Source organism: Carya illinoinensis, chromosome 1, assembly GCF_018687715.1.
Source record: "Carya illinoinensis cultivar Pawnee chromosome 1, C.illinoinensisPawnee_v1, whole genome shotgun sequence".
Classification (NCBI taxonomy): Eukaryota; Viridiplantae; Streptophyta; class Magnoliopsida; order Fagales; family Juglandaceae; genus Carya; species Carya illinoinensis.
This window is the reverse complement of record NC_056752.1, coordinates 27,595,408-27,621,500: the sequence shown is the minus strand read 5'-3', so window position 1 is coordinate 27,621,500 and position 26,093 is coordinate 27,595,408. Positions and strand designations below refer to the sequence as shown.

Below are 26,093 nucleotides of genomic sequence, written 5' to 3'. Positions count from 1 at the left end.
GGATCATTAGATCATGACATATATATATGAAAATCTCTAAATGATATAAAATGCCAGAAGCATCCAATCTAAGTACATCCAGAAATATGTATTCTATCAAATTTCAAAATCTTTATATGGGTTAAAACAATCCAGACGCATGTGGTATAATCGACTCAGCGAATATCTATTGAAAGAACAATTTGAGAATAGTCTAATATGCACATGTGTTTCTATTAAGAAATCAGAATTCGGATTTTCCATTATTGAATTTATGTCGATAATCTAAATCTTGTTAGAACTCCTAAAGAGATTATAAGAACCGCTACATATTTAAAGAATGAATTTGAAATAAAAGATCTGGGCAAAGTGAAATTTTGTCTCGGTTAGCAGTTTAAGCATTTGCAAAATAGAATTCTCCTTTATCAGTCAACGTATACAGAAAAAGTCTTGAACCACTTTTATATGGACAAAACTCATCTTTTGAATACTCCAATGATTGTTCGATCACTCGTTATGCAGAAAGATCAATCTCGTCCTTTTTGAAGACAATGAAAAAATCATTAATCCTGAAATACCTTCTCTCAGTGCAATTGGAGCCTTTATGTATTTTGCGAATTGCACTCGGCCTGATATTACACTGAAATGCAATTGGATCCGGTATCCTTCGCATTAACTCAAAAACATTAAAATGGTATTAAACATGTCCTTCGTTACTTCCAAGATATGGTTGATATGTGATTATTTTATCAACGTAGATCAAGTCCACAATTAGTTGAGTATGTGGATGCAGGTTATCTTTCAGATTCACATAGATGTAGATCTCAAGCTGGATACGTGTTTACTTATAGAAATTCTACTATATCAGGGAGATCTGTCAAGTAAACACTATCTGTCACCTCTTCAAATCACTTAGAGATCATTGTAATTCATGAAGTAAGTTGAGAATATATTTGACTAGATCATTGATTCAACAAATTCAAGAAAAAGTGTTGTCTTCCAATGATTAATGATAACCCAATAATTTTATAGGAAGATAATGCTACTTTTATTACTCAAATCATATGAGGATACATTAAAGGTGATAGAACCAAACATATTTCACTTAAGTTCTTTAATATCCACAAATTTCAGGAGAAATGTGAAATTGATGTTAAACAGATATAGTCAAGTGATAATCTGGTAGATTTATTCATTAAGGCATTACCAACTACAACATTTAAGAAGATTGTACAAAACATTGAAATTCGAAAACTTAAAGACCTATTATCATATACTTTTCAAGAGAGTAAATATCATGAAGCCTAATACTGATTGTACTATTTTTCTTTCACTAAAGTTTAGTCTAATTGGATTTTCCTCTACAAGGTTTTAATGAGGTATTCCTAAAACATTTGACGGTACACATAAATATTGTACTCTTTTTTCTTTGCCATTGGTTTTTTTCCCACTGGTTTTTCATTGACAAGATTTTAACAAGACATATTTTTTATAGGTGGTCATCCAAGAAGAAGTGTTGTAAATCAACTTATATTATGTATGATTCCTATAAAGCTACTAATTTAAGTCATCTGCCCATAAACCGACTTAGTCACCTTATATATACGTGCATCGTTCCTTATTAGCTTATAATTTTGTCTTCCAAGCGTAGAAGTTGTCAAAATAATACAAGGGTACATCCCAAGATCGAATTCACAGGGACAATGGAAATTAAGCAAGCATTTTATAATCACAAGATAAAAATATTGACATTTATGGTGACAAGAAATTTCGAAAAGAAAAAAGTCTTGAACCGAAATGGAGACTATTTACTAAGGAAGTGTGGACTGAATTAAGAGTATGATTAGTGACTATTTTGGAATTTCAAGCTTGAATTAAACTGAAAATAAAGGTAAATCTATGATTCTAAAATTACCAAAACTAAGAGACTTAGAGAAAGTGTGTAACAAATGAATTAAACTTGTAAGAAACAATAAAACAAACATTTGGGATGCAATTTTCACCCATTGATTTGGCGATGGATTTATTTTTCTTTTCATCTTCTCTCAACCATGCTCCCATTCCTAGAAGTCATGGTCGGATAAAATAGCAATGAACCACAATTCTTAGCCTAATAAAACCACTTGACAGATTATATAACAATTGTAAAATAGTGTAAGAAAGCCATCAAAGTCTTGTTACTTGTTCAAGTATCAATTGTGCTTTTATGTCTACAACTAATCTAAACCAAGAATGAAGAACTTCAATCATTTCTAGATATAAACTGAAATATCATCCAACAAGTTAATTATTGAAATCACATAACATTGAAGAAAATCCACCCTAAAACAGTCATAGATTACTCATTGAATCCCAAGCTCAAAATCTAGCCGTATCATCTCTAAATTAGTAAAATGCTCAAAAATGATGAATCCTAACATTTCAAATTGTTGTTTGAAAATAAATATAGAAGAATAAATAAAACAAGCTGAATGAAACTAAACTGGAAAAATGAAATTGTGAAACGTAAAAGCAAGATAAAATAAATCCAGCCAAAGAAACCTATGGTTTGGAACCACTATGAACGAAGAAGTAGAAAAATAAAAGAAAAAAAGTCAAAATTTAGGGAGAGAGCAAGTACTTCGTCTACTCCCTCGTTCTCCTCTCACGAAAAAGTAAACTCAAGAGAAAATAATAACAAGCTGCGACCCCCAGGTCTGGAACCGAAAAGCCCTAAGAACCGAAACTAAGCAAAACATGGAAAGAAAAAATGAAAACGCAATAAAGAAGAAGAAAAAAAACGACTTCAAGCTCGTTCGAACAAAACTAAAAACTAGTAAAATAAAAATATCCCAGTATTGCATGAGCCTTCCACTAGCCATCTCCTGCGTGACCTGCTGTGGTCCCACGATCTGCTGTGCGTGCGTGAATTTTTTGCCCAACCTTTGCTGGTTTTGGTTCCGAACACATTGCTCTACTGAAATGTGCTCTGCTCTTTGGGAGACCAGCTACTGTGCATGAGTTGGTGCAGCGGTCCAAAGTTGAAGGCCACGTTCATGCTGCCCCTTTTTGTTCTTATCTCCTGATTGGTTCCCATTAGATTGGTTTCCATCAAGCTCATAATCAATTCATCTATTTCCTCATAGGTCCCATATGCATAGAAAACTGCCGCCCCACTCTTTCTTTCCTTCCATAAATACCCTACAACATATAAACATGATATTATAATTTAATTATTTCAAGGGCAAATATGAGACTTTGATGTGCAAAATATTAGCATCAATAAATTTTTCATTAAATATTAAAATTTGATGCATAATTAAGTATTCAACCCTTCTTTGATGTAATAAATCACTCACTAAAACAACTTAATTATGCATTTCTAATACTTCATCAGTTCCATTGTATGAGTATCAAGTCTTCTGTAGTGAATAACAATGCCTTAAAGATTTTCTCTCACAATATTATTTTCTTTTTAGTTTCATAACAAAAATGTATTTATAATGAGAATTTCACAATTAATCTTTCAAAAACAAGGAATTAAACGGGAGTGCAATGGGTTGAACTAGACTGAAATTTGGAAACATTTAATAAATTCACTATTATAATATTATACAAAAATATTATAAGAAAATATTATAATATTTAGATTGAGAATATTGATTGAAAATACTGTTATTTTGTAAATTATTTTATAAAATAATACATAAATATTTATAAAAATTTTACTCTCTTAGCAATCAAAACTGTTAGGTGCAGTCGGCATATGCAAGCGGGATGTAAACGGATGTACGAGAGGAATAAAAAAAATATAAAAATGAACTTTGTATGAGAGAAACAAAGTTTGGCTTCATGTGTAACTCGTTTCTCGTTTATTTTTTTTTCTTTTTCTTTTTAACTCATCTCTCTCTCTCAAACACACACACATAGCTTTTTTTCTCTTAAGTTTGAGTTGGCCATGGGAGCCTCCAAAGAAGAACATGCGGTCGAAAGTCATCTTTTGAGTCGGCCATGATCAAGTTTAAAGACCGACACCTCACTCTCCCAAGAAGAACATAGGCTAAAATAGTTACAGGCATTTTTCTTATTTTAAAAAAATAAAAATAAAAGACATTTTTTTCAACTGCAATCGTTGGCTGATCATGCGGTCAAAGAGTTCTATTAGCTTTTCTAAATGAATTGTCAAACGCTACCTGATGCCTTTGTGGTTGATCTTCTTGAGCATAAGAAAATAATTTGCCAAGTTTGATTTCCCTGCTTCAATCATAATATCCCAGGTAATTTCCTTCAACTCTCTAGCAGTTTCAGAATTTGGGTATGTTAAATTTACTGAGAAAACGGTGTTTGGCGAGAAGCATAGGAAACTTTTTGAGAGTGACTTTGCTTCTTTTAAATATGCGGAAGTTTTGGATTAAGATCCACCGACAAAGTGCATAACACAGATAAAGAGATGGGTGAAAAAAAAAATAAGGCTCTGTTTTCCTATTAAGAATTCTGATATGAGAATTTTGAATTTTAACATTAAATGTTAAAATATTATATTTTAATATTATTATTATTTTAAAATTTAAAAAAATTAAGAAAAAGTTAAATTATTTATTATATTTTATATGAAAATTTAAAAAAATTATAATAATGGGATGAAAATTTTATATTCGAGATAAAAAATTTTAATAATTAAATAATAACTACGTCATCTGTGAGAAAAAAAAAAAAAAAAAAAAAAGAGAAAATGAGAGTTAAAAATAAAAAAAGTGGTACCAAAGTGTCAGGCGTCTGTACTCTGTGTGCCAACTGCACACATAGACTGCATATAGGGTCATAAATCTCGACTTTTCTGCCTTGTATGAGGATTCATATTCTAAGCATCTTTACTAACTAGGGCGGCGGCTGTTACCCATTGCATCCCTCTCCGGTCTCCATGGCCACCATTTGCACAGACCCCAAATTCTACGCCACAACTCCTGCAACCTCCATTTCCGCTTCCGGTCCCTCCAACCCAACCATCCCACACCGCTCTCTGCTTCATTTCTCCCCCAAACTCTCCTCACACCCTCCTCCTTTCCCCTATGCCTCCACTAGAAAAGCCACCCTCTCCTGTTCCCAGCAACCCCAAACCCCGCCGATAACGGCTACATACCCCACGCCAAAGCGACGCCCCGAATACATCCCTAACAACATCTCCGACCCCTCCTATGTCCGCATCTTCGACACCACCCTCCGCGATGGCGAGCAGTCTCCCGGTGCCTCCCTCACCTCCAAGGAGAAACTAGACATCGCCCGTCAGCTCTCCAAACTCGGGGTTGACATCATCGAGGCCGGCTTCCCTGCCTCTTCCAAGGACGACTTCGAGGCTGTCAAGGCCATTGCCAAGGAAGTCGGTAATGCAGTCGATAAGGACGGCTACGTTCCGGTCATCTGCGGTCTCTCCCGTTGCAATGAGAAGGATATACGGACAGCGTGGGAGGCGGTGAAGTACGCGAAGCGGCCAAGGATTCATACCTTTATAGCAACGAGTGCTATTCACATGGAATACAAATTGAGGAAGACGAAAGCGGAGGTTGTTGAGATTGCCAGGAGTATGGTGAAGTTTGCCCGGAGTTTGGGCTGCGAGGATGTCGAGTTTAGTCCTGAAGATGCTGGGAGGTTTGCATGCTTTGGTTCTTGCCCACTTCTAGTGTCTGTGACTAAATTCTGTGAAGACATTTTGTGCCATAGGCTATGGTCTTTATTGGAGTTGTAAAATTATCACTAATCGCTCTTTTGAGTAATCCTTGGTATACTCCGTACTTGCTGAGATGCAATCCAAGTCCGGAGGTAGTTTCAAAATCGGATTGTGGAATGAAAATAGTGCGTTTGAAATTTTCCGTCAAGAACTCGCTTCTTTTTTATTTCGGAAGCGGGGCAGAAATTAAAAAAGCCATTCTGCCGAAGAACTTATAACTTGCTCGAAACAATGCTTGCGGTTTTAACTCAACTCATTTTGAAAAAGCTTAACTTGATTTTTTTCCACATTTTCTCCTCCTGTAAGTTTATTGTGCACGGTTTTCATTCATGGGTAGGAGTTTACGGTTATTGTGATGTTGCTAATGTGGTGCTGGTTCAACTATTTAAAGTTGCATAGAGAGGAATGACAAGTCTTTACTTTCTTGCCAAAAATGGCCTACCAGGAGAGAGGAAAAAACCCTATTATGGGTGATGATGTGTCTCTATTGTTGGCCATTTGCCATTTCATCTTCTTAAAAGAAAATATAAAAATCTTCTGTTTCTTTCAATCTATCAGATCGGACAGGGAGTTTCTGTATGAAATATTGGGTGAAGTTATCAGGGCTGGAGCCACAACTCTAAACATACCTGATACTGTGGGTATTACTGTACCAAGCGAATTTGGAAAACTGATTGCTGATATAAAATCCAATACCCCTGGAATAGAAAATGTTATCATATCAACTCACTGCCAAAATGATCTTGGACTTTCTACTGCTAACACTGTAGCGGTAAGTCAATCGGTTTCTTTTACTCGATTGACCCGGCAAGATGATCCGATTGTACTAAGACCTCATTTCATCTTTGTTTAGGGGGCATGTGCGGGTGCAAGGCAGCTGGAAGTAACAATAAATGGCATTGGTGAAAGGGCAGGGAATGCTTCACTTGAGGAGGTTAGTGCCTACTTTGTGTAATGATATAGGCCTGTGTAATCATGTGAATGATACGTCTAATAGGGAGCCATATCAACTTATTTGATACTACTTGGCATGCATGGATTGAAATTATGACATATTTGAATATGGATTATAATGTATCAAGTGAAAACACGGTAATTGTTTAAGAGACACATTGCTTATAGTGAATCATTGTCTTAAAATAAAATTAAAATTCAATGACATCATTTTATTTATTTATTTATTTATTTTATGTCGGGGAACCTCTTCAAGGTAGGGCCCTTTGGACCCACCCCTGTGGAGTAAACCCTGGTCCCATGCAGAGTAGACCCCGGTTCCATGCACCGCACCCTCGAAAGTTTTCCTACATAGAACTGGTTAAATCGCGGGCTTTTCACCAGGGGGTGTGGCCCCAAAGGATTGTTTGCACCCATGAGGTGTTGAATCTTGGACTTTGAGGGGAGTAATACCCCAAGACCAAGGCCTTCACCATTTAGGCCAACCCCTTGCGGTTTTCAATGAAATCATTTTCCAATCCCAATTTCCATATATCCTTGTTTACAAGCTTCTCCGGCTCTCTCTCTCTCTCTCTCTCTCTCTCCCCCCCCCCAAAAAAAAATAGCTTTTCTCTTTCTCTTTATTCAGTAATTGTTGGGATTTCTTTTACTTTTGATTCTTTAATTGATTCCTAACAAAATTGGATTCTTTTTGTTTGACCTTATATGCCCTAAACGTTATAAATCTACCCTCTATCCCTTTGACTTAATTCTTATATACTTCCTTGCAATTTATTTTGTTAGTCTCAAAACTTGCAAGACTATTTTGGTCTAGAAATTCTACAAAAAAAGTGAGAAATCCTAGAAACTTGGGGAGCATGAAGTGATAACTTGTGCAGTGATATTCCTCAAGCTTAAGGGCATGGCTATTTAGCTTTTAACCAGGTAGTATGGTATGAGATCACACGTAGTGCACAAGATGATTGGGCAGTCAAGTTGTAAGGCAAGAGCCCAGTCATATATCTGTTTCAAAAAAATATTTTTGATTGTCATGAGTATTTTCAGAGTCTGTAAAATGGTTTGACATTCACCCATATATGTACTTATTGTATTGATAAGCAAGATAATTGAATTTTCTGATAAATAAGAAGTCTTTATAAATAATGCAAAATAAGTATTTTGTTGAAGACGAAAAAGGGGGTTAGGAAGTACACAAGTGATTTACATAACTAGCAAAAGGAAACGATGGTAGAAGTTCTTGCAAATAGTAAAAAGAATGAGCAACACCATATTGGGATATATTCCAACGATTCAAGGTATTAAGAAAAAAAGACTTGAGATAGATATGTCACCGGCTTTTTGCAATCATTGAAGCTATGCTAATTTCTCCTTACAAAGGTGCCTTAATAAGCATGATGGGCTCATCCTCTGGAAGGTGTGCATTGATGGTTACCAAACTATCCTTTCTAATATGTTAGGAGGTCCACATCTCAATCTATCCCAAAGAGGCCACAAATCATATTCGTAGAATTCTAATAACCTCACAATGTAAATGAAGATTACCCACCAATTCCCCACTCTTTTTTAGCATGCAATATCAATGTAATCATTACAATGGCCTGCTTTCTCATGTTGTCCAAGGCAGGATTATTTTTTAATGCTACATTTTCAATGCCATTGAAAACCAGAAGTCCATTTTAAAGAACCGTTTCATATTTTCAAATTCTTCAAAGCAGAAATTTTAGTTAAGAGAAGTGTTAGGTTCACAAGGAGTTTTGATATAAGTATAGTTCACAAATTGATGTGGCTAAATGTGATGTACTGCAAATCACATCAGTTTGTGAGCTATACTTTTGTGATTTATCTTTGTGAACCAAACATTTCTCTTAAGTGAATGGAATCTCACTAAATAATACACAAGATAACTGGCATAGTGTGAGTGAGAATTTTTAAAATTAATTATACATAAAAGAGTATCCCACGAATTAATGAAGTTAATTGGTTCTATCTATAACATATTAATAAAGAGAACAAAGAAAAAAAGGACACTAGTTTAGTTGGGTGCTAAGTCCCACATTGGCTACTTATTAGGTGAAACTAAGCTTTATAAACGATTCTCGGGAAGCTTCAGATTGATAAGCTTTATAAACGATTCTTGGGAAGCTTCAGACTGATTCTTCTTTTTAGCGCTTTCCCTGGGTTTTTACAGTGGGTGATAGAGAATGCTATACTATATTTACTCTTATAAGATGTCCTTGATGAGGTGTCTCTAGTTAGGTGTCCCCACTGCCGTTTCCACCAGCTCTCTTTCTATAATATTCTGCCACATTTTAAATTCTCCTTCTATATATTGAAATGAATGGAGTAGGGGCTGGGCATATGAAACCAGCTTTTCTTTAACACATTTCTTGTTTTCCATCATTTGGCTGGCAGCCATCATGAGGTGACTTTGTTTTTGGCAAAAAAATATTTTTTAAAATTACTTCTTGTACCGTTCATATAAAGATCTATTTTAACATTTGACATATTCGCAATGGTCTCACCACTTTTATAAAACTCTATTAAAATGCCTTATCAAAAGTTTCACTACAATTCATAGACATTTGTATGCTATTTACGAAAACTACCACTGTCCAGACATCTCCGTACACATTGGAACACTTTTAATCATAACATTTGAGACCTGACTAGAGCTCAAACTGAGGCATACTATTTAGAAAGAATGTCCATCTAATCCCAAAGGGTTGACTCAAGTGTTAAGGGCCTTGGTCTTGGTAGTATGCTCTCCCTCTTAGTCTAAGGTTTGAATCCTCTTGGGTGCAAACAATTAGGCCATGAGACTGGGGGAATTTACCCCTAAATTATTCAAGGTGCACTTGCGGGAAACTCTTTGCCGATGGCGTATGCATCCCCGAAACTAGTTAGGATCTTGTTCTTAGATACGTGGTGCCAATAAAAAAAAAAAGAAGGGTCATCTCATGTAATGTCCTAATGGAAGGCCTAAATCACATGACTTATATTCCAAAAGGACTAGCAATGATACAATTGGAGCCTTATTGGAACCGTCTAAAGACCAAGACTTTTCATTCCCAAGCAATGTGGGATCTCTCACACACCACCTACTCTTATCCTCTTATCATATGGGGGTATCACAATCTCATCTTTTTAAATTTCCAATGTCCTCGTTTGGTCTGTTCTTTGTAGGTGGCATGGCTCAAGTCCTGCATTTCTGGTTGGGATAGGCTTTGATACCATTTGTAACGCCCCAATGGAAGTCCCAAATCACATAGCTTATACTCCAAAAGGACCAGTCAATGATACAATTGGAGCCCTATTGGAATTTTATAAAGAGCAATAACTTCTCATTCCCAAGTGATGTATGGGATCTGTGGGGGATCCCATACATCACTTACTCTTATCCTTATCATATGGGGTATCACAATCTTCCCCCTTAAAAGAAATTTCGTCCTCAAGATGTAATGTGTACTCAAATTCCTTTGTTTGAAGGTCCTAAATATCTCAGACTCTACCCGCCTTTCTTTCCAACTTCCTGATTCTCTTCATCGATGCCACCTTCATGAATACTTTAGCAATTCTAGGGAAACTGATGTGCTACTAACCTTAACAAAATTTCTTCTCAAAGGAAACACTAGATACAAAAGATTCCATAATTAAAACCAATCTTTATTAAAACTACTAAGAAAATCCAAACGAGAGCCTATGAAAGCACTTATTAAAATCAACCAAGTCTCACATGTTTAATAAATGGCTTATAAAAATAAAATAAGTCATAAAACAAGCATGTCAAAAACAACCTAGGCCTCTGCCTATTCTCTCTGGTTCAAATCCTGTCCTGCAGCTCCATCCTCACAAAGATTATCACTTGCTACCACATCATCAGTAGGATGAGCAAACACTCTAGCTGGTGCTATAGCCCTTTGGCCACTTTCTTCCGCCAAAACTAATGCATTCTTTTTCAGGCAATCTTGAGCCATATGGTTGGGCTCCCCCACATTTGAAGCAAGCATTCTGCCCCGCAAATAGTTTCTCGGATGCATCCTTCCGTATGTCTTGCAAACTACGTAGTATTGACTATTGTAAGATGGCCTTGGACGATCGTTCGGAGTAGGCTTTTTGTTGCAGTTAGGCTCTTGCAGTGTTTGTTGGCGTTTCTTTTGATTGAATAGCTCCGTGTTCATCCTCATGTCTTCTTCCACCAGAGTGGCTCGACTAACCAAGTCAGTGAAATTACGGATCTTGAGTGGTATATGACGATTTCGAATCCTCAGATGTAGTCCCTGCTCAAAATTCCTTGCTTTCCTTGTTTCATCCGGAATTAGGTAATTTGCGAAATGTGACAGTGCTACAAATGTTGCAGCATAGCACTCTACAATCATAGTTTCTCGTACTAGATCAAGAAACTGTCTAGCTTTTGCTTCCCGAAGTGCTGGAGAAATGATCGGTCTAAAAATGTTAGCTTGAAGCGATCCCATGTGATAGGTACTCCTTTGTCGAGTTCGAGCTGTAGTAATTCCTGTGTAGAAGATCACCACTAATCTGCTTCATCTACTAGTACATAGGTAGCATACTTCACTTTTTGCTCGCTAGTACAGAAGAGAGCCCTGGAGATCTTCTTCATCCTTTTAATCCATCTTTCAGCATTGAGTGCTTCCAACTTGCCAACAAAGGTTGGAGGATGTTGCTGTGTAACTTAATTTAGAGTGCAACAGACCTTGGGAGGCCTGGCTCCTATGCTTTGACCGTCGGCAAAATGCTGGAGAAGTTTGGTAGCAGCAGCAACAAAGATCTCAGGCTCACTTGGTTGTGTTTCGGCGGATCCTTAGGGTGCGCATTGCTTCTAGTAGTCGGTGCCATTCTAAACTAACATCACATAATATGGTTTGTGCAAATAATAACACAAATACTTCATCAATCATACAGTTAGTCAAGAACATGGCAATAAGCATCAAACATAAAAGTAAATAACTTCTCTTGAACTTCAAGTTGGCTGGGAGTCATATGACGAGAGGATAAGGGTAGGTGGTGTATGAGATCCTACATTGGTTGGGAAGGAGAAGTTTTTGTTCTTTTTAAGGTTCCAATGGGGCTCCTATTGTATCATTGACTAGTCCTTTTGGAGTATAGGCTATATGGTTTGGGTTTTCTATTAGGGTGTTACAAATGGTACCAGAGCCTATCTCAACCAGAAATGTGGGATTTGAGCCGTGCCACCTATGAAGGACGGGCCTGATGAGGATGTCGAGAATTTAAGGGGGGAAGATTGTGATACCCCATATGAGAAGGATAAGAGTAGATGGTGTCTGAGATCCCACGTTGCTTGAGAATGAGAATTTCTTGTTTTTTATAATGTTCTAATGGGGCTCCAATTGTATCATTGATTAGTCATTTTGGAGTATAGACCATGTGGTTTGGGCCTTTCATTGGGCCACTACATCTTAGGGTAGAAGGCTTCAATGATGTGGACTGGGAAGGGTGGCAGGGTCACCTTTTTAGGAGGAAACCTCACAACATGGGAAAGCAAGAAACTAAGTGTAGTTGCTAGTTGAGTGCAGAAGTAGAGTGCAGATCAAGGGCTTATATTGCTAGTGTGCTGACTATGTTAAAATACTTCCTTAAAGTTGGCTTACTAGCAACTACTAACATTCTGCTAGCTTGTGTTAACCAAGCTGCTATACGCATTTCCTTCAATCATGTGTTCTATGAGAGGACCAAGCATGTTGAAGTAGACTGACATTTGGTACGAGACGAGATGGTAAATGGAAACATATCTACTGTAAAGTATGGAGACCAACTTGCTGATATCTTTGCAAAGTCATTATAGAGTTGGCGGTTGTAATTGAGTTCAATGGAATGAGTTTCCATGAATTTCTTGTATCACTGAACTAGCATGCTAAGTGACACTCTTGTATATGTTCCATATACCTGGGCTTTTGCCCTATTCTTGTGATCAATAAAATTTTGTTTACCAATAATTAAAAAAAAAAAAAAGTGTTGTTGGTTGGAGCCAATCTTTTCCAAGTTTGGTTAATATGCTCCAACTTGAGGGGGTGTTAGGCTTTCTTAGGAGATAGCCTTGGGGAGTCCCTATGAAACCGGCTCTCCTCTGACATATTTTTTCTTTTCTCGTATGGCATATTGAGACCAATGGTAATCGTTTTGGTCTGCAGAATATTCCTGTGTGGAAGGATGATAGGACCAACAATTACATTAATAAGTACTCAAGCTCTTAAATTGCCCTTGCAGGCTTGTAAAGTCTGCAAATTATTCATTGTGAGGGATCTGCCATTTGATACTGAAAACTCCCCATTGGCCCATGGTAGTCTTGATTTTGGATACCTTTCCAGTTTTAGCACTCACTTCTCAGATCTTAGTGGTAAATGGAATTTGATCTTTTTTGTATATATATATATTTTTTATGTTTCTTCTCTTCATTTTGAAGGACCTTCCATCTGAAACTGAGAATTTCTTCTGGGCCCATGGTAGAGTCTAAATTTTGGAAACCTTTCAAACTTTTAGCACTCAATTCTCAGATCTTATCATTGAATGGAATTTGATCTGTATCGTGTATCCTTTTATACATTCTTGCATTCTTTATTAGCAAATTGAACTGAGTCATATAAAACTGTGCAGAGTGAGATAAATTTTTTACAATGTTTTCGTCGCCTCATACATCCTTTTGAAGTGCAATACCAGCCTATGGGCTCTAATGCAAATGGCACTTTGTTCCCCTTAAGATTTGCGTGGTGGGCATGGTTGTGGGTTTAAGATCCTCTGAATGCATTTGTAAATTGCATTGGTTATGTATCCTTATATCCTTTCACATTGTTTTAACCACTTTTTCTTCTGCATTTGCTACACTTTCGTTGTTTAAGTTGCTTTAACATGCTTTACAACCATTTAGGTTGTGATGACCTTAAAATGCCATGGGGAGGTTCTGTTTGGAGGTCTCTATACTGGGATTAATCCCCGACATATCTATATAACAAGCAAGATGGTAATGTCTCAAACACATTACACCTATTTTTCTGGTTGATTTTATTCCCTTATGATAGTTCTTTTTGATAAGTAATTCCCTTATGATACTTCATAGCATAATTGTTTAGGTAGAAGAATACACCGGGATGCATGTGCAGCCACACAAAGCTATTGTTGGTGCCAATGCATTTGCTCATGAAAGTGGTATCCACCAGGTACATATCAACCTATTATCTCTATGAATGTACCTTCTCTGTTGTACATTTTCTTGAAAGTTAGTAGGAAGTTCTAGCAAGCAATCTGTAAAGGCTTGCTCAAGAAAGGGTCTTTTCTGCAATAACATCTGAAGTTCTGAGTTTTTTTTGTCGATTTGAGCTGAAATAAAATTTGAGGCCTCTCGTGTCTCCCTTTCTTTTGAAAATAGGGCCTTAAAGGTTGGTTTTAATTACAGAAAGATTGGCGGGATGGAAGCGGCTATACTTGTCAAAAGGGGTAGAAATCTTTTCAAAAGTACCTTTTCCAACCTTCCAACTTATTTTCTTCCTTTAATTCCCATTGCCTGTAGGAGTGGCAAACCGGGTTGAGAAGTTATCTCGTGCATTTCTGTAGGAGTTGGAGTGGGAGAGGAGAAGAAATTTCATCTTGTGAGCTGGAATAGAGTTTGTTGTCCTATTGTAAATTGTAAATGGAGGTTTGCGGGTTTGAAATTTGATTCATTAGAAAGGGGTGGGAGGACTTTGTTCAACATGTTAATTATGTTGGAGGGGGTTCAAGGATTCGATTTTGGTTTGATGTTTGGTGTGGTGAGCTTGCTCTTTTTAGAATGTTTTCGGCTATTTTTCGAATGGTAGCTAATCAGCATGCATCCGTTTCAGATTTGTTGATCTGTTCTAATGGAGCCTTGCAGTGGGATGCTTGTTTTATTAGACCTGTCCAGGATTGGGAGCTTGATGAGGCTGCGGACTTTTTCATTTTTTTGTATTCTCTGGGTATCAGAGGTAATGAGAGGTACAGAATGTTATGAAAGCATATGGGAAGTAAAAGGTTTTCGGTTCGGTCATATTATAAGGTGTTGACTGTTCAGCATTGCTTTTCTTTTCTGTGGAAGTGTATTTGGAGATCTCACGTGCTGTCCAAAGTTGCTTATTTTTTTATTTGGACGGCATCGCTTGGGAACATTTTGATGATTAGTAATTTGAGGAAGCGTGGCTTGGTTGTTATGGAGTAGTGTTTCATGTGTAAGAAACATGGTGAATCAGTGGATCATTTACTTCTACATTGTGAGGTGGCTAAGGCTTTATGGGATGGTTTTTTTTGTAGAGCTCGGCTGGCTTGGGTAATGCCCTATGAAAGTAGTGGGTTTACTTTTGTGTTGGAATGGGTTTCATAGTTGTCCTCAAGTGGCTGCTGCGGGGTACTTTAACAATAAGTTGCATACTGTGGAGGAAATCTGGAAGATTTTGTGTTCTCTTTACTTCAATGGTTTTCCACTATTGTTTTCGTTTTCTGCTTCTAGAATGTAATTAGGTTTTTTTTTGTATACTTCCTGTGTACATGGGCTTCACCTATTTCATTCGATGAATAAAAGTGTCTTTCTTACCTATCAAAAGATTAAAAAAAAAAAGAAGCTTAATGTTATCAGATATTGCAAAACCCATAAGCTTCTCAGTTTTCATAAAATTCTTAATACTAGAAAATGCAACATAAATGAAACTCTCTAATCATAGCATAACTAATTCTCGATTTCCAAAGAGCTGAGCTTGGTTTTGCAGACCCATCATTGAACTCAATACCTGGACGTTTAAAATATAATAATAAACCACTGATAATGTATATATATATATTTTGATTAGTAAACGTGTATATATATACACATTTATATATATATATATATATAAACAAACCATGATTTGACGACTCAGCAAGCAAATATATCACACATTATAATAAATTAGACTTACTCTAAAACAACATGCATAAATCTTAACATCATGCATAAACATCACATGCAATTCCTCACCACATGCGATTACATTCTGTGTGCAAGGGTTGGCGATTTAAAGTCACAGTGCCAATCCACAGCCGTAGGTGAAACCCAATCTTAAAGAAGATACATCACTGGATTAACTCAGGTTCCAGTGGGTCAGGTGGCCAATGCGTGCAGCTTTGGTGGGTATTCTGAATTGGAAGGTGTCTTCCTCACCAATAAGTATATGGGTCTTCCATTGGCGGCCACTTTTAAGGCAAGGGCAATTTGGGTTGCGATTATTTAGAGATAGAGCTTTGATTGGCCGGTTAGAAGTTGATGTATTTGTCCAAAGGTGGTTCACTTTGGTCGAAAGCAGCCTTTCTAACTTGCCCACATATTTCATGTTTTCTTTTCCACTTTCTACTAGTTTAGCTATGCTCATTGAGAAGATACAATTAGATTCCCAATGGGGTTGATTAGGGGCAGGAGAAAAATACCATTTGGTAACTTGGGCCAGGATCTTTTCTCCAATTTTGGAAGGTGGGATGGGGGTTCATAGTCTGCTTCTATTCAACCATGCTCCATGGTGCGGAGATAGTGAACTCCCAATATGGATGCTTGTGGGGAGGATGGTATGAATGAGGTACAAGGGCTGTATGAGGTAGGTTGATGGTAGACCATAAGGAAACGTTGTGGAAATTTTTCTGCTCATAGAGATTTGAGGGAGGTGGATTAAAATCAGACTCTAGCATGATATTGTGTTGCTTGTGCTAAGGAATTCTTCTATGGTGGACAATTTGGAGATTTCGGGTAATACTACTCAATGGGATGTCAACTTCATTAGAACAGCGCAAGATTGGGAGAAGGATGCTTTTAGCGAGTTCTTTACTCTGTTATATTCCACTAAATGTTTTCATGATCAATAAAATTTTTGTTTCTCGATCAGAAACAAAAATATTCTACTAAATGAGAAGAGGAATTGAAGAGAAGATTTGTTAAGTTTGTTGGGGCCCCTCAGAGAGAGGGTTGGAAAAGTTCATTCTTTATATAACATTCTCTGTCTTCATGTTAACAACTCTTCCCATGGAAAAAAGCATTTGGTGGAGTAAGGTACCTTAGTGAGTAGCATTTTTTTGTTGGACAGCATCATTTGGGAAACTTCTCAGAATGGATAATTTAAGGAAGATATATATAGTCATAATAGATTGGAGTTGATGTACTAGAGGAGCAGGGAGTCCATTGATCATTTTCTACATCATTGTGAGATTGCAAATGCATTGTGGAGTGACTTCTTAAGTCGGGTTAGAATGGGCTGGGTCATGCCTGAAGAATTATGGATTGAGAAGCAATGTTTTTAATTCCATTCCGGTGATCATTTTGATTTTAGTATTGAAACGAAATATTTTGGTATCGGTACATTTTGTATACCGTTTTGGAATTAATTAAATATTATATATAAATATTTATATGTATATGTAAGTGTGTATCATGTATATGTGTATATATATATGTGGAAGAGTTAAAGATTTATAAAATGAATATACGTTGAAAAAAATTACAAACTTGAGTTGAGATACAAAAGCGAAGAAAAAAAATAAAAGAATAAAGAAATTATTAAAAATAATGATATTTAAAAAAAGAGAGAATGAGGGGACATGTATAAAGTTACAAAAAAATTAAAAGTATATAAATATATTTTATATTCTAGAATTAATTAAATACCATCTAGATTTAAAATTGCTAAAAATGCCATTTAAGTACAAGAAAATTACAAAAACAGTTTGAAATGGAATAGGGCCCGGAATGCCCAAAATTTGGCAGGAATGGCCAAAACGGACTGAATGGGACTGAAATTTGGAGCTAAACGAAACGAGGTGGTCTAGTATACCGGATACTATGCCAGAATGGCCGGAACGGAATGGAATTTGAAACTATGTTGAGAAGGCTAGGTGGCTGCCCTCAAATTGTAGTAGTGTGGAAAGTGATTCATCCCTATATGCCTCATTTGGTGTATTTGGAATAAAAGAAATGATAGAATCTTTGAAGACTGTGAATGGACAATGGAGGAATTTAAGGGTAGGTTTGGCAGTTAGGATGAAACACAAATCTCAATTCAACTTTTTCAAATCCCAAAACAATAATAATATTAAAAAATAATATTTTATTCAACTTTCAACTTTCATCTAAAACAAAAAATTCTCATCTCACCATCCAAACCTGCCCTAAGAGTCTTTTTATCAGTGTTCTTCTATGGACTGGTTCTACCATGCTTACCATAGTATCTTTTTTTGGTCTTTTGGATAGATGTCTCTCTTGCATAGTACCTGTATATTTGGGTTTTGTATTTTATGCTTATTAATAAAGATTTTGTACTTGTAAAAAAATCATATAATCAGTTGCTATTAGAAGTCACTATGTTACTTCTCTCAGCCGAGTGCCTTCTTAGCAACTCCTGTCTCAGGCAATATGGTGGTTAGTTCCCCAAGGATGCCTTTTGCCTTTGATTACTGATTTGATTATAACAACAATTTTAGCATGTTGAACTATTAGCTTCATTGCTCTGAGCTTCGAAATTGGCACTCCATAATCCATATTCGTAGTTTTTGAAGCAGTTTGGATATTTTTAAATTGAAAACTTTGAGAGTTGGATTACCGATTACATTTTATGTAACAATTTGGGCATGACATATATACTTCAGTTTGAGGAGGAAGACATAGGTTTAGGCTTTGTTTGGAAAGAAAAACTTTTTAGAAATATGTTTTCCTCTCAATCTGGATTTCTTTTAAACGCCAAAACAATGTTTCATCTATTAACAGAATATTGTCCTACAATGTCTGCATTGCCGTGACAAAGCCTTTTATTTTGTAGGATGGAATGCTTAAACACAAAGGCACATACGAGATAATAGCTCCTGAAGATATTGGCTTCGAACGATCCAATGAAGCTGGAATTGTCCTTGGAAAACTTAGGTAGGATGCATTTCACTGTGCAAAGCTTCTATTCTTGCTGGCTGTAGTAGTTCATTGCGTTCAACTTCTTTAGTTTCCCCTTAAAAAAGTGAAGATTGTCATGCCATGAATTTTCATAATCATCCCAAGACTGAATGAAGTTTCTCTAAAATTTAATGAAAGCATAAATTAGCTTTTCATCGAGCAGGCAAATGTGTCTGAATGCTGTTCTGCTTTTGGACTATTTGATTTACCCTGTCTAAATTACAAATATAATGATCCCTAAGTGCCAACCATTTATTTGAAATCAGTTCATGGTATTATTCTGCTTACATTCTTTTTTCATTTTGGTTGGTATAGCTATGTTCATGGGGTATATCTATTAGAGCTGTTTTCAATGTGAAATTTGTCTTCTCATATGATATGGAACTCTTCATTTTTTTTCCCTTCACCGTCTGTCACTGTTACAGTGGACGCCATGCTTTGAAAAAGCGACTTGAAGAGGTACTCTGCTGCTTGCCCCATTGTGCTTGGTTTATTAAATCACCTTCTCTCTGTTAGTAAGTTTTACCACTTGGTTTATCCTATTGTTTTAGCTTGGTTATGAGCTTGACAATGAGCAACTTGAGGGTATATTTTGGCGCTTCAAAGCAGTAGCTGATCAGAAAAAGGTGAGTAGGAGCAAGTGATAAACTTTTTATTGTTTTAATGATTCTATAAAATATTGAGTGTGTTGAGCTTTGACTTCTATGCATTTCCTTTAATAATTTCTCCTACTAAAATAACTTACCAAAAAAAAAAAAAAAAAAATTTCTCCTACTAAAATAACCAAAAAGAATTTGAATTTTAGAGTTAGTTCTATTTTTTTTTTTTTTTTGAGAAATAGACTTCAATTCATTCATAACGGAAGTCACAGCCTTGAATGATAAATACAGGGAGAAAACTCTGATTACAAGCCAAACTACTCATCTTTTTGGGGCTTCCCGCACACAAATTTCTTTGTGGCGGACATTGTTTGAAACTTCAAATAAACTCTTTGATGACAAGAATTTCTGAGATGCGAGCCTCTATAAACAACAGAGGTGTCCATCTCGACTTGTCTGAGAGAAATACATCCAAAATCCCACCCTCCAAAGGAGCGGAAGAAAAACCTCCTCCTCCAAAGAAGGAAAGGGGGGGAAAACCCTCCTCCGAAGGAGGAGAGAGGAGAGGGACAAGCTTGCTATGGACCAAAGTCCAATAGCCTATTTCTACTTATTTTACCTAAAACAACATTACAGCATTAAACATTAAAACATTAAAACTAAAAGAGCACAATAAAATTACTACAAATAAAAGGGACACATGGACTGAAGGAACACGTGGCCTAGCCTAGGGTTTCATCTCTAAACATCACACCGCCCCCCTTTCTTCTTTCTATTCTATTGCTGTGCAGCACTTGATCAATATGCTGTGCTGACCACTCCACCACGAGGCACGGAAGCACCATGAAGCACAGGTTGATGCACGGCAACCCAGATTGCCACAATCAATGAGAAGGAAGGACAACAACCATTCCGCCGTGACCCAAAAACCCATTGCTCGTACCACAACGTGGAACTCCAGGCTCTGTTCTTGCTCAAAACAGAGCAGCACACCTCCCACCGACGAGCAGCCCTGCTGTGGCCTCGCCTTGCCTTGCCTTAGTCCACATCTCCTCACTGCTCCATCGCTGTCAGCCTTGCGCCATCTAAACAGAGTGACAAGCCTCTTGCCCCTGCCCAGAATCACCATTCTCGGCGAGAACCACCATGCCTCTGTTCTCATCTCCTCCGCCATGTGCCTCTGGGTTGCACTCGGGAGGCGTTTGCTTTTTTGCTCCAGATGTTTCCTTGCCTTGAGACGGCGCCGTAGCTAGAGAGCAAAACCCTGTCACCCTTTAAGCCACCATAACCACAAACACCGATGGCTTATTTACAAGGACCAAAACAAACAAACTAAAAACTACGACTGGAAAAGGGGGAAACAAACATGAAATTAAAGAGGGAGGGAGGGAGGGTGGAGCCACTGGGACTGTTTTCTGTTTTGCTTTCTAGAGAGAAGGGAGAGTTTCTCTCTCTAAGAGTTTGTTAGTCCGAGATTTAGGAGCACGTTCGAGTCAGTTCTAGAAATTATAGGAACTGATAAAGAGTTTAGCACCACACTGTGCAGTTTCATCCACTCTATTATGGGAATTGTATGGAACTTTCAATGGGTTTATTGTGTCATTATTGAAGCCTAACAGGGGAAAAGGTGTATTTTGGGTTTCCTTGCACAATGATACAATCCTGTAATAGTTATTTGTGCTGAAAGTTAGATCATTGAATGTCTCATTAATATTGTGATTTTACTGAACAGTCAACTCATTGTCAGTTGTTGAGGCCGAGTATCCCGTAATTTAAAGTTCAATGAGGTTGGAAAGGATTACAAGGATTTTTGGATGAAGTAGGTTCTGATATCTTCTTGATGTTCTAGGTGAAAAAGTTGCCGAATTGTATTATGTTTTTTAAAATTTTGGACAGCAACTATTTTACAGCTTTTGGTGGTTGCATTAAGCTTAGGCCATCCTGAAAAGATGGGCAGCCCCACCCGCTAGAACCGTTTACCAAGTAATCCAAGGGGTTCCAGTATAGAATCAATCCCAAGATGTTTGAGTCTACAAGTTATCCCAAACCCTCTCTTTGTCTACAAGATTGTACCCTGATGGATTAGACTCGTCTATGCTTCTATTTGCACTAGGTGTCAAGTGCGACATCATATGTAATGACAAAGGACAATGCGGTAAAAGCCAAATAGATAACTTAGCATGAAACCATAAAGAGAAGACCTATAATCAGTAGTATGGTCCATGTTTGTGATGCCCTAATGGAAGGCCCAAACCATATGACCTATACTTCAAAAGAACTAGCAATGATACAATTGGAACCCCATTGAACTTTATAAAGAGTAAGAACTTATCCTTCCCAAGTAATGTGAGATCCAATAAACCCTTATCCTCTTATCATATGAGATATCGCAATCTCCCCTCCTTAAATTCCGACGTCCTCGTTTGGCCTAGCTACAGTAGGTGGCACAGCTCAATTCCTACATTTCTGTTTGGGATAGGCTTTGATACCATTTGTAACACCCTATTGGAAGGCCCAAACCACATAGCCTAAACTTTAAAAGGACTAGTCAGTGATACAATTGGAACCTCATTAGAACATTATAAAGAGCAAAAACTTCTCCTTCCCAAGCAATGTGGGATCCCATACACCACATACCTTATCCTTTTATCATATGGGGGTATCACAATGTCTGCATAAACTACCCTTTTTTCTATGCTTTTACAAGGCTCTATGTTATGCCAGATATTTTAGAAGTCTTGCAACCATAGCAAAACCAGCAGCATACTGAAGTGAAAGGATCTAAGACATGGCTTAGGGCTTGCTTGGGAAAACAAACAATCTCATCTTATCTCAAAATTTCTCATAATTTTTATCCAAAACATCACTCAAAACAAACAATTTTCAATTTCAAATATTAAACTTTTTCATCTAAACATTACCTAATCATTACAACTTTCCCAAACCTTCAAACAAAACATAAAAACCAATACAACCTTTTCAAATTCCAAAACAAAAATAATATTAAAAATTATATTCTAACAATATTTTCACTTTATAATATTTTTATTCAACTTTTTTTTTTCCTCTCATTTTCCAAAACCCAATAAAACACCTTAACTCAAACTATTTCACTACTAATTCTCAAACCACTACACTACTATTCATAGATTTCTCATCTCTTCTCATTCCCCAAAGATTCCTTAAAAGTAAATTTGGATGACACTAGATACCAAGTGGACCTCGTACAATATTATGGGAATCAGATCACATTTGTTTATTTCTTTGGACCCGAAGCATGATCCTTGTTTAACTTCTTGTGGATTATGTTTAGGATCTTGAATGTCCCTCGGTGTGGTTATGGTATTTAATGGTTACCATGTCCTTATGTATCTTTATGGATGGAAAAAATTGGCAAGCATTCGGATAGTTGGCTGTTGATATTTTATTTGAGTAGTTCTTGGTGTATGCCTGTTTACACATGTTACCATGCCCCCGCCACGGGCCGCCGGGGGGGGGGGGGGGGATTATCTGTAAAATTGTATACCTGCCATGCGCTTGTGGCCTTATCTGTTTCTTATGTAGAGATCTGCACTCTTATATATTATTTACCAATATTCCAGAGAGTTACTGATGCTGATTTGAGAGCATTGGTTTCTGATGAAGTTTTTCAGCCAGAACTTGTTTGGAAACTTCAAGATCTGCAGGTAAATTTATAATTTTCTTTTGAATGTCGAATGTATTGTCCAATTTGGCTAGACTTCAATGGCATTTTCTCTGATTCACTTGAACCTAATACACAGGTTACTTGTGGGACTCTTGGTCTTTCTACGGCAACTGTTAAACTTATTGATGCTAATGGAAGAGAGCATGTTGCTTGCTCAGTTGGAACAGGGCCAGTAGATTCAGCTTACAAAGCTGTTGATCTTATCGTGAAGGTTTAGGACCAATGTTAAGAAGTTTTTGTATTTTGCTAGAGCTTTTTTTTAACCTTGAAAGTTATCCTAGCATTCTCAGAAAACACTCATATTTGCCTTTGCCTTTGGTATGGCGTTGGAAAGCATTAGGGTTATTAATTAAGAAAATCCAAAGATGATCCTGAAGAACATGTAATGTATGATACAGTTTAGATTTAAGTCACAAAACCTTGAAAAATCTTCTTTTATGAGAGCGTTTCTGGGGTACAGTTTAGATTTGAGTTTATTGTGATTTGGAAGTAATTTCAATTGTGATGATATTGTAGCTGAGTTTCTTGTAGAACAACTTGTCATGATCGATTAAGGCTCTTCTTTACATTTTTATGCAGGAGCCCGTAACCCTTCTTGAGTACTCTATGACTGCAGTCACAGAAGGAATTGATGCAATAGCTACCACCCGTGTTCTAATTCGTGGGGATAACAGTCGCACAACCACTCATGCCCATACTGGAGAAGCAGTTCATCGGACATTTAGGTATGGCATGTAAACAATGATTTGTTCCCTCCCCTCTTTTTTTGCCTTATTTTGGCAGATAGGCCTTCAAACTCCAGAGTCATAGCACTTAAATGGGTTTTCTTTTTGGTGCCAGTGGGATTGGCGCAGGAATGGATATTGTTGTTTCTAGTGTCAAGGCCTATGTTGGTGCGTTAAATAAGATGTTAGGTTTCAAGGAGAAGTCCCGTGTTAACACTGCAGCAGAGAGAACGGCCATCTCTTCTTGAGGAGCTGTGCAAATTCACCACATTTTGCATGTGATACCTACACAAAACCGGTTAGGATCATTAATCAGTGTGATTCTCGATGTTCGTACCGTGGTGCAAAGAATTTTTGGTATTTTATTTGGTTGCTGGATTTTCCTTCTTAAATTTGTAATTTGTGGTATCTGCAATTTTTTGGTTGAATTCATAAAAAAGGGTTTGGTTTAAGATTATAGTGTTTTCTTCTTTTATGTTGATGGGGATGAAATCTGATGTATATTATACGCAGATATCTTCTTTTTTTGGTTACTGACGTTGCAAGAAATTTGATATTGCTGTATCTGGATTGATATGATGATGATTGTGTGTGAATGTGTACACACACACACACTAGTAAGGGGCAACGTGCAATGCACGTGTGCCCAGTTGCAAAAATATAAAAAGTAAAATTGATAGCAAATGATAAAATGAGAGTGAGAATAAAACTCCAAAATTGAAAGCATATTTCTTAAATATATGTAGAATTTGACCGATGTGGGAGAAATGGTCTTCCTTCAATGCCCTTATTTTAACTGTGAACAGTTTTATTAGCCCTTTTTTAACAAAAATATAAAAGATTAATTGCAAAAAATTTTATGAACATATTGTTAAGAAATATTTAGAAATAATTATGAGATACATGCATTATCGATTTGTTATTATTAAAAGGATCAAGAATAGATATGGATAACATGATACAATTTATACAGAATGATGCTAGGCTTCTATTTTTAATTCAAATAATATAGAATAATTTATACAGAATAGGATATTTTAAGTGTATTGTTTTGTAGTTTAACAATTTCTTAATGTTATGCTATTTGAGGCTTCATTTTTTTTTTTTTTTTTTTAATTTTCAAATTCTGTTTGATTCATTAATATCATGCACTATACTTATTTTTTTAACAATTCAAATGATGAGATTTGCTACGGATCAGCCATTGTTTACGACTTATTCGTAGCACACCTTATGTGTAAATTTATTTATTTATTTATTTATTATTATTATTTTTTAACACAAAGCCGATTCTCCTACCCGATTCCCTCTCTCAACTCACCCAATGCCATCGTGCGCCACCTGCAACGCCACCGACCACTTCACCGGCTCTCATTCACACTAGCAACCCTCCAGTCACCTTTGACTGTCCATGGCAGCCCCCACGTGCCGCCTCTTCTCCTCTCCTGAAATGGGTCTTACATGAATTTAGCCACCATGTCGCCGTCGTACGCCAACCCAACCACCACCATCGCCGAGCCCCACGACCTCCCAGTAATCCCCACCGTCGAACTCAAGTCACGGTAACCCTCTCCTTTGCATCTCACAACCCGAAATGAGTCTCTTCCTTTCTCACCACCATGTCGCCGCCACCGTACGCTAGCTCAGCCACCACCACCGAGCCCCATGACCTCCTAGCAACCCCCACCGTCGAACCCAAGTCACGGCAACCCTCTCCTCCCTCTCCATCACATCTCACAACCTGAAATGGGTCTCCCCCTTTCTCGCCACCATGCAGCCGCCGTACGCTAGCTCAGTCACCACCACCGAGCCCCACAACCTCCCAACAACCCTCACTGTCGAACTTAAGTCACGACAACCTTCTCCTCCCTCTCCATCGCAGCACACATAGCCCCAGTAGTTTGCTATTTTTGGGAGTGGACGGCTTCAGGGTGTTGGGGCCTTAGGGAGAAATTGGACAATTTGCTTAGGAAGAAATTGGTCAATCTGCTTAGTCATGTAAAGTGTGTTTTGGCTGATGCCAAATAGTGGTTGATGCTAATACTTTTTCTTAAATTATTACGGAGAAATTTCTTGATTGTATATCCTACCTAAAAGAATTAAAAATTAAATAAATAAAAAAAAATCCTATAAAGTGATTTCTATTTTCTTGAACAAAATGATATTATAAAGGTAGCATCACGACAATCACAACATATAATAAAACTATTAACGAATAATACTATATAGAGTCGTGAAATATATAAGTATCGTGGAGTTGTTTAAAAAAAAAAGTGAGGTCTATTATTAAAAAATTATTTTTTTATATGAATCTCATATTTATTTTTTTTTCAAAGTGATTGCATTACATTTACAGACTCATAACTTTAACTATTATTTTTCATAAAGAATATACAAGAGAATAGATGACAAGCAAAAGAACGGTGGAAGTCAAAGAAACTAAAAAAAAGCACAATGAAAAGAACAAACCATAGCAGAATCAATCGAC

At 37.0% G+C, this 26,093-nt stretch overlaps 1 protein-coding gene across 1 annotated transcript; it reads left to right on the top strand.

The window, feature by feature from the left end:
* The first annotated feature begins 4,784 nt into the window (after window positions 1-4,784).
* Window positions 4,785-24,184, top strand: LOC122314457 (2-isopropylmalate synthase 1, chloroplastic-like). The gene is made up of 12 exons (XM_043130076.1): window positions 4,785-5,604; window positions 6,242-6,455; window positions 6,537-6,617; window positions 13,539-13,631; window positions 13,741-13,827; window positions 18,451-18,551; window positions 19,001-19,034; window positions 19,127-19,201; window positions 22,777-22,860; window positions 22,957-23,091; window positions 23,460-23,605; window positions 23,721-24,184. The coding sequence occupies exons 1-12, from the start codon at window positions 4,880-4,882 to the stop codon at window positions 23,851-23,853; spliced, it is 1,908 nt and encodes a 635-aa protein (XP_042986010.1). The 5' UTR covers window positions 4,785-4,879; the 3' UTR covers window positions 23,854-24,184.
* The last annotated feature ends 1,909 nt before the right edge of the window (window positions 24,185-26,093 follow it).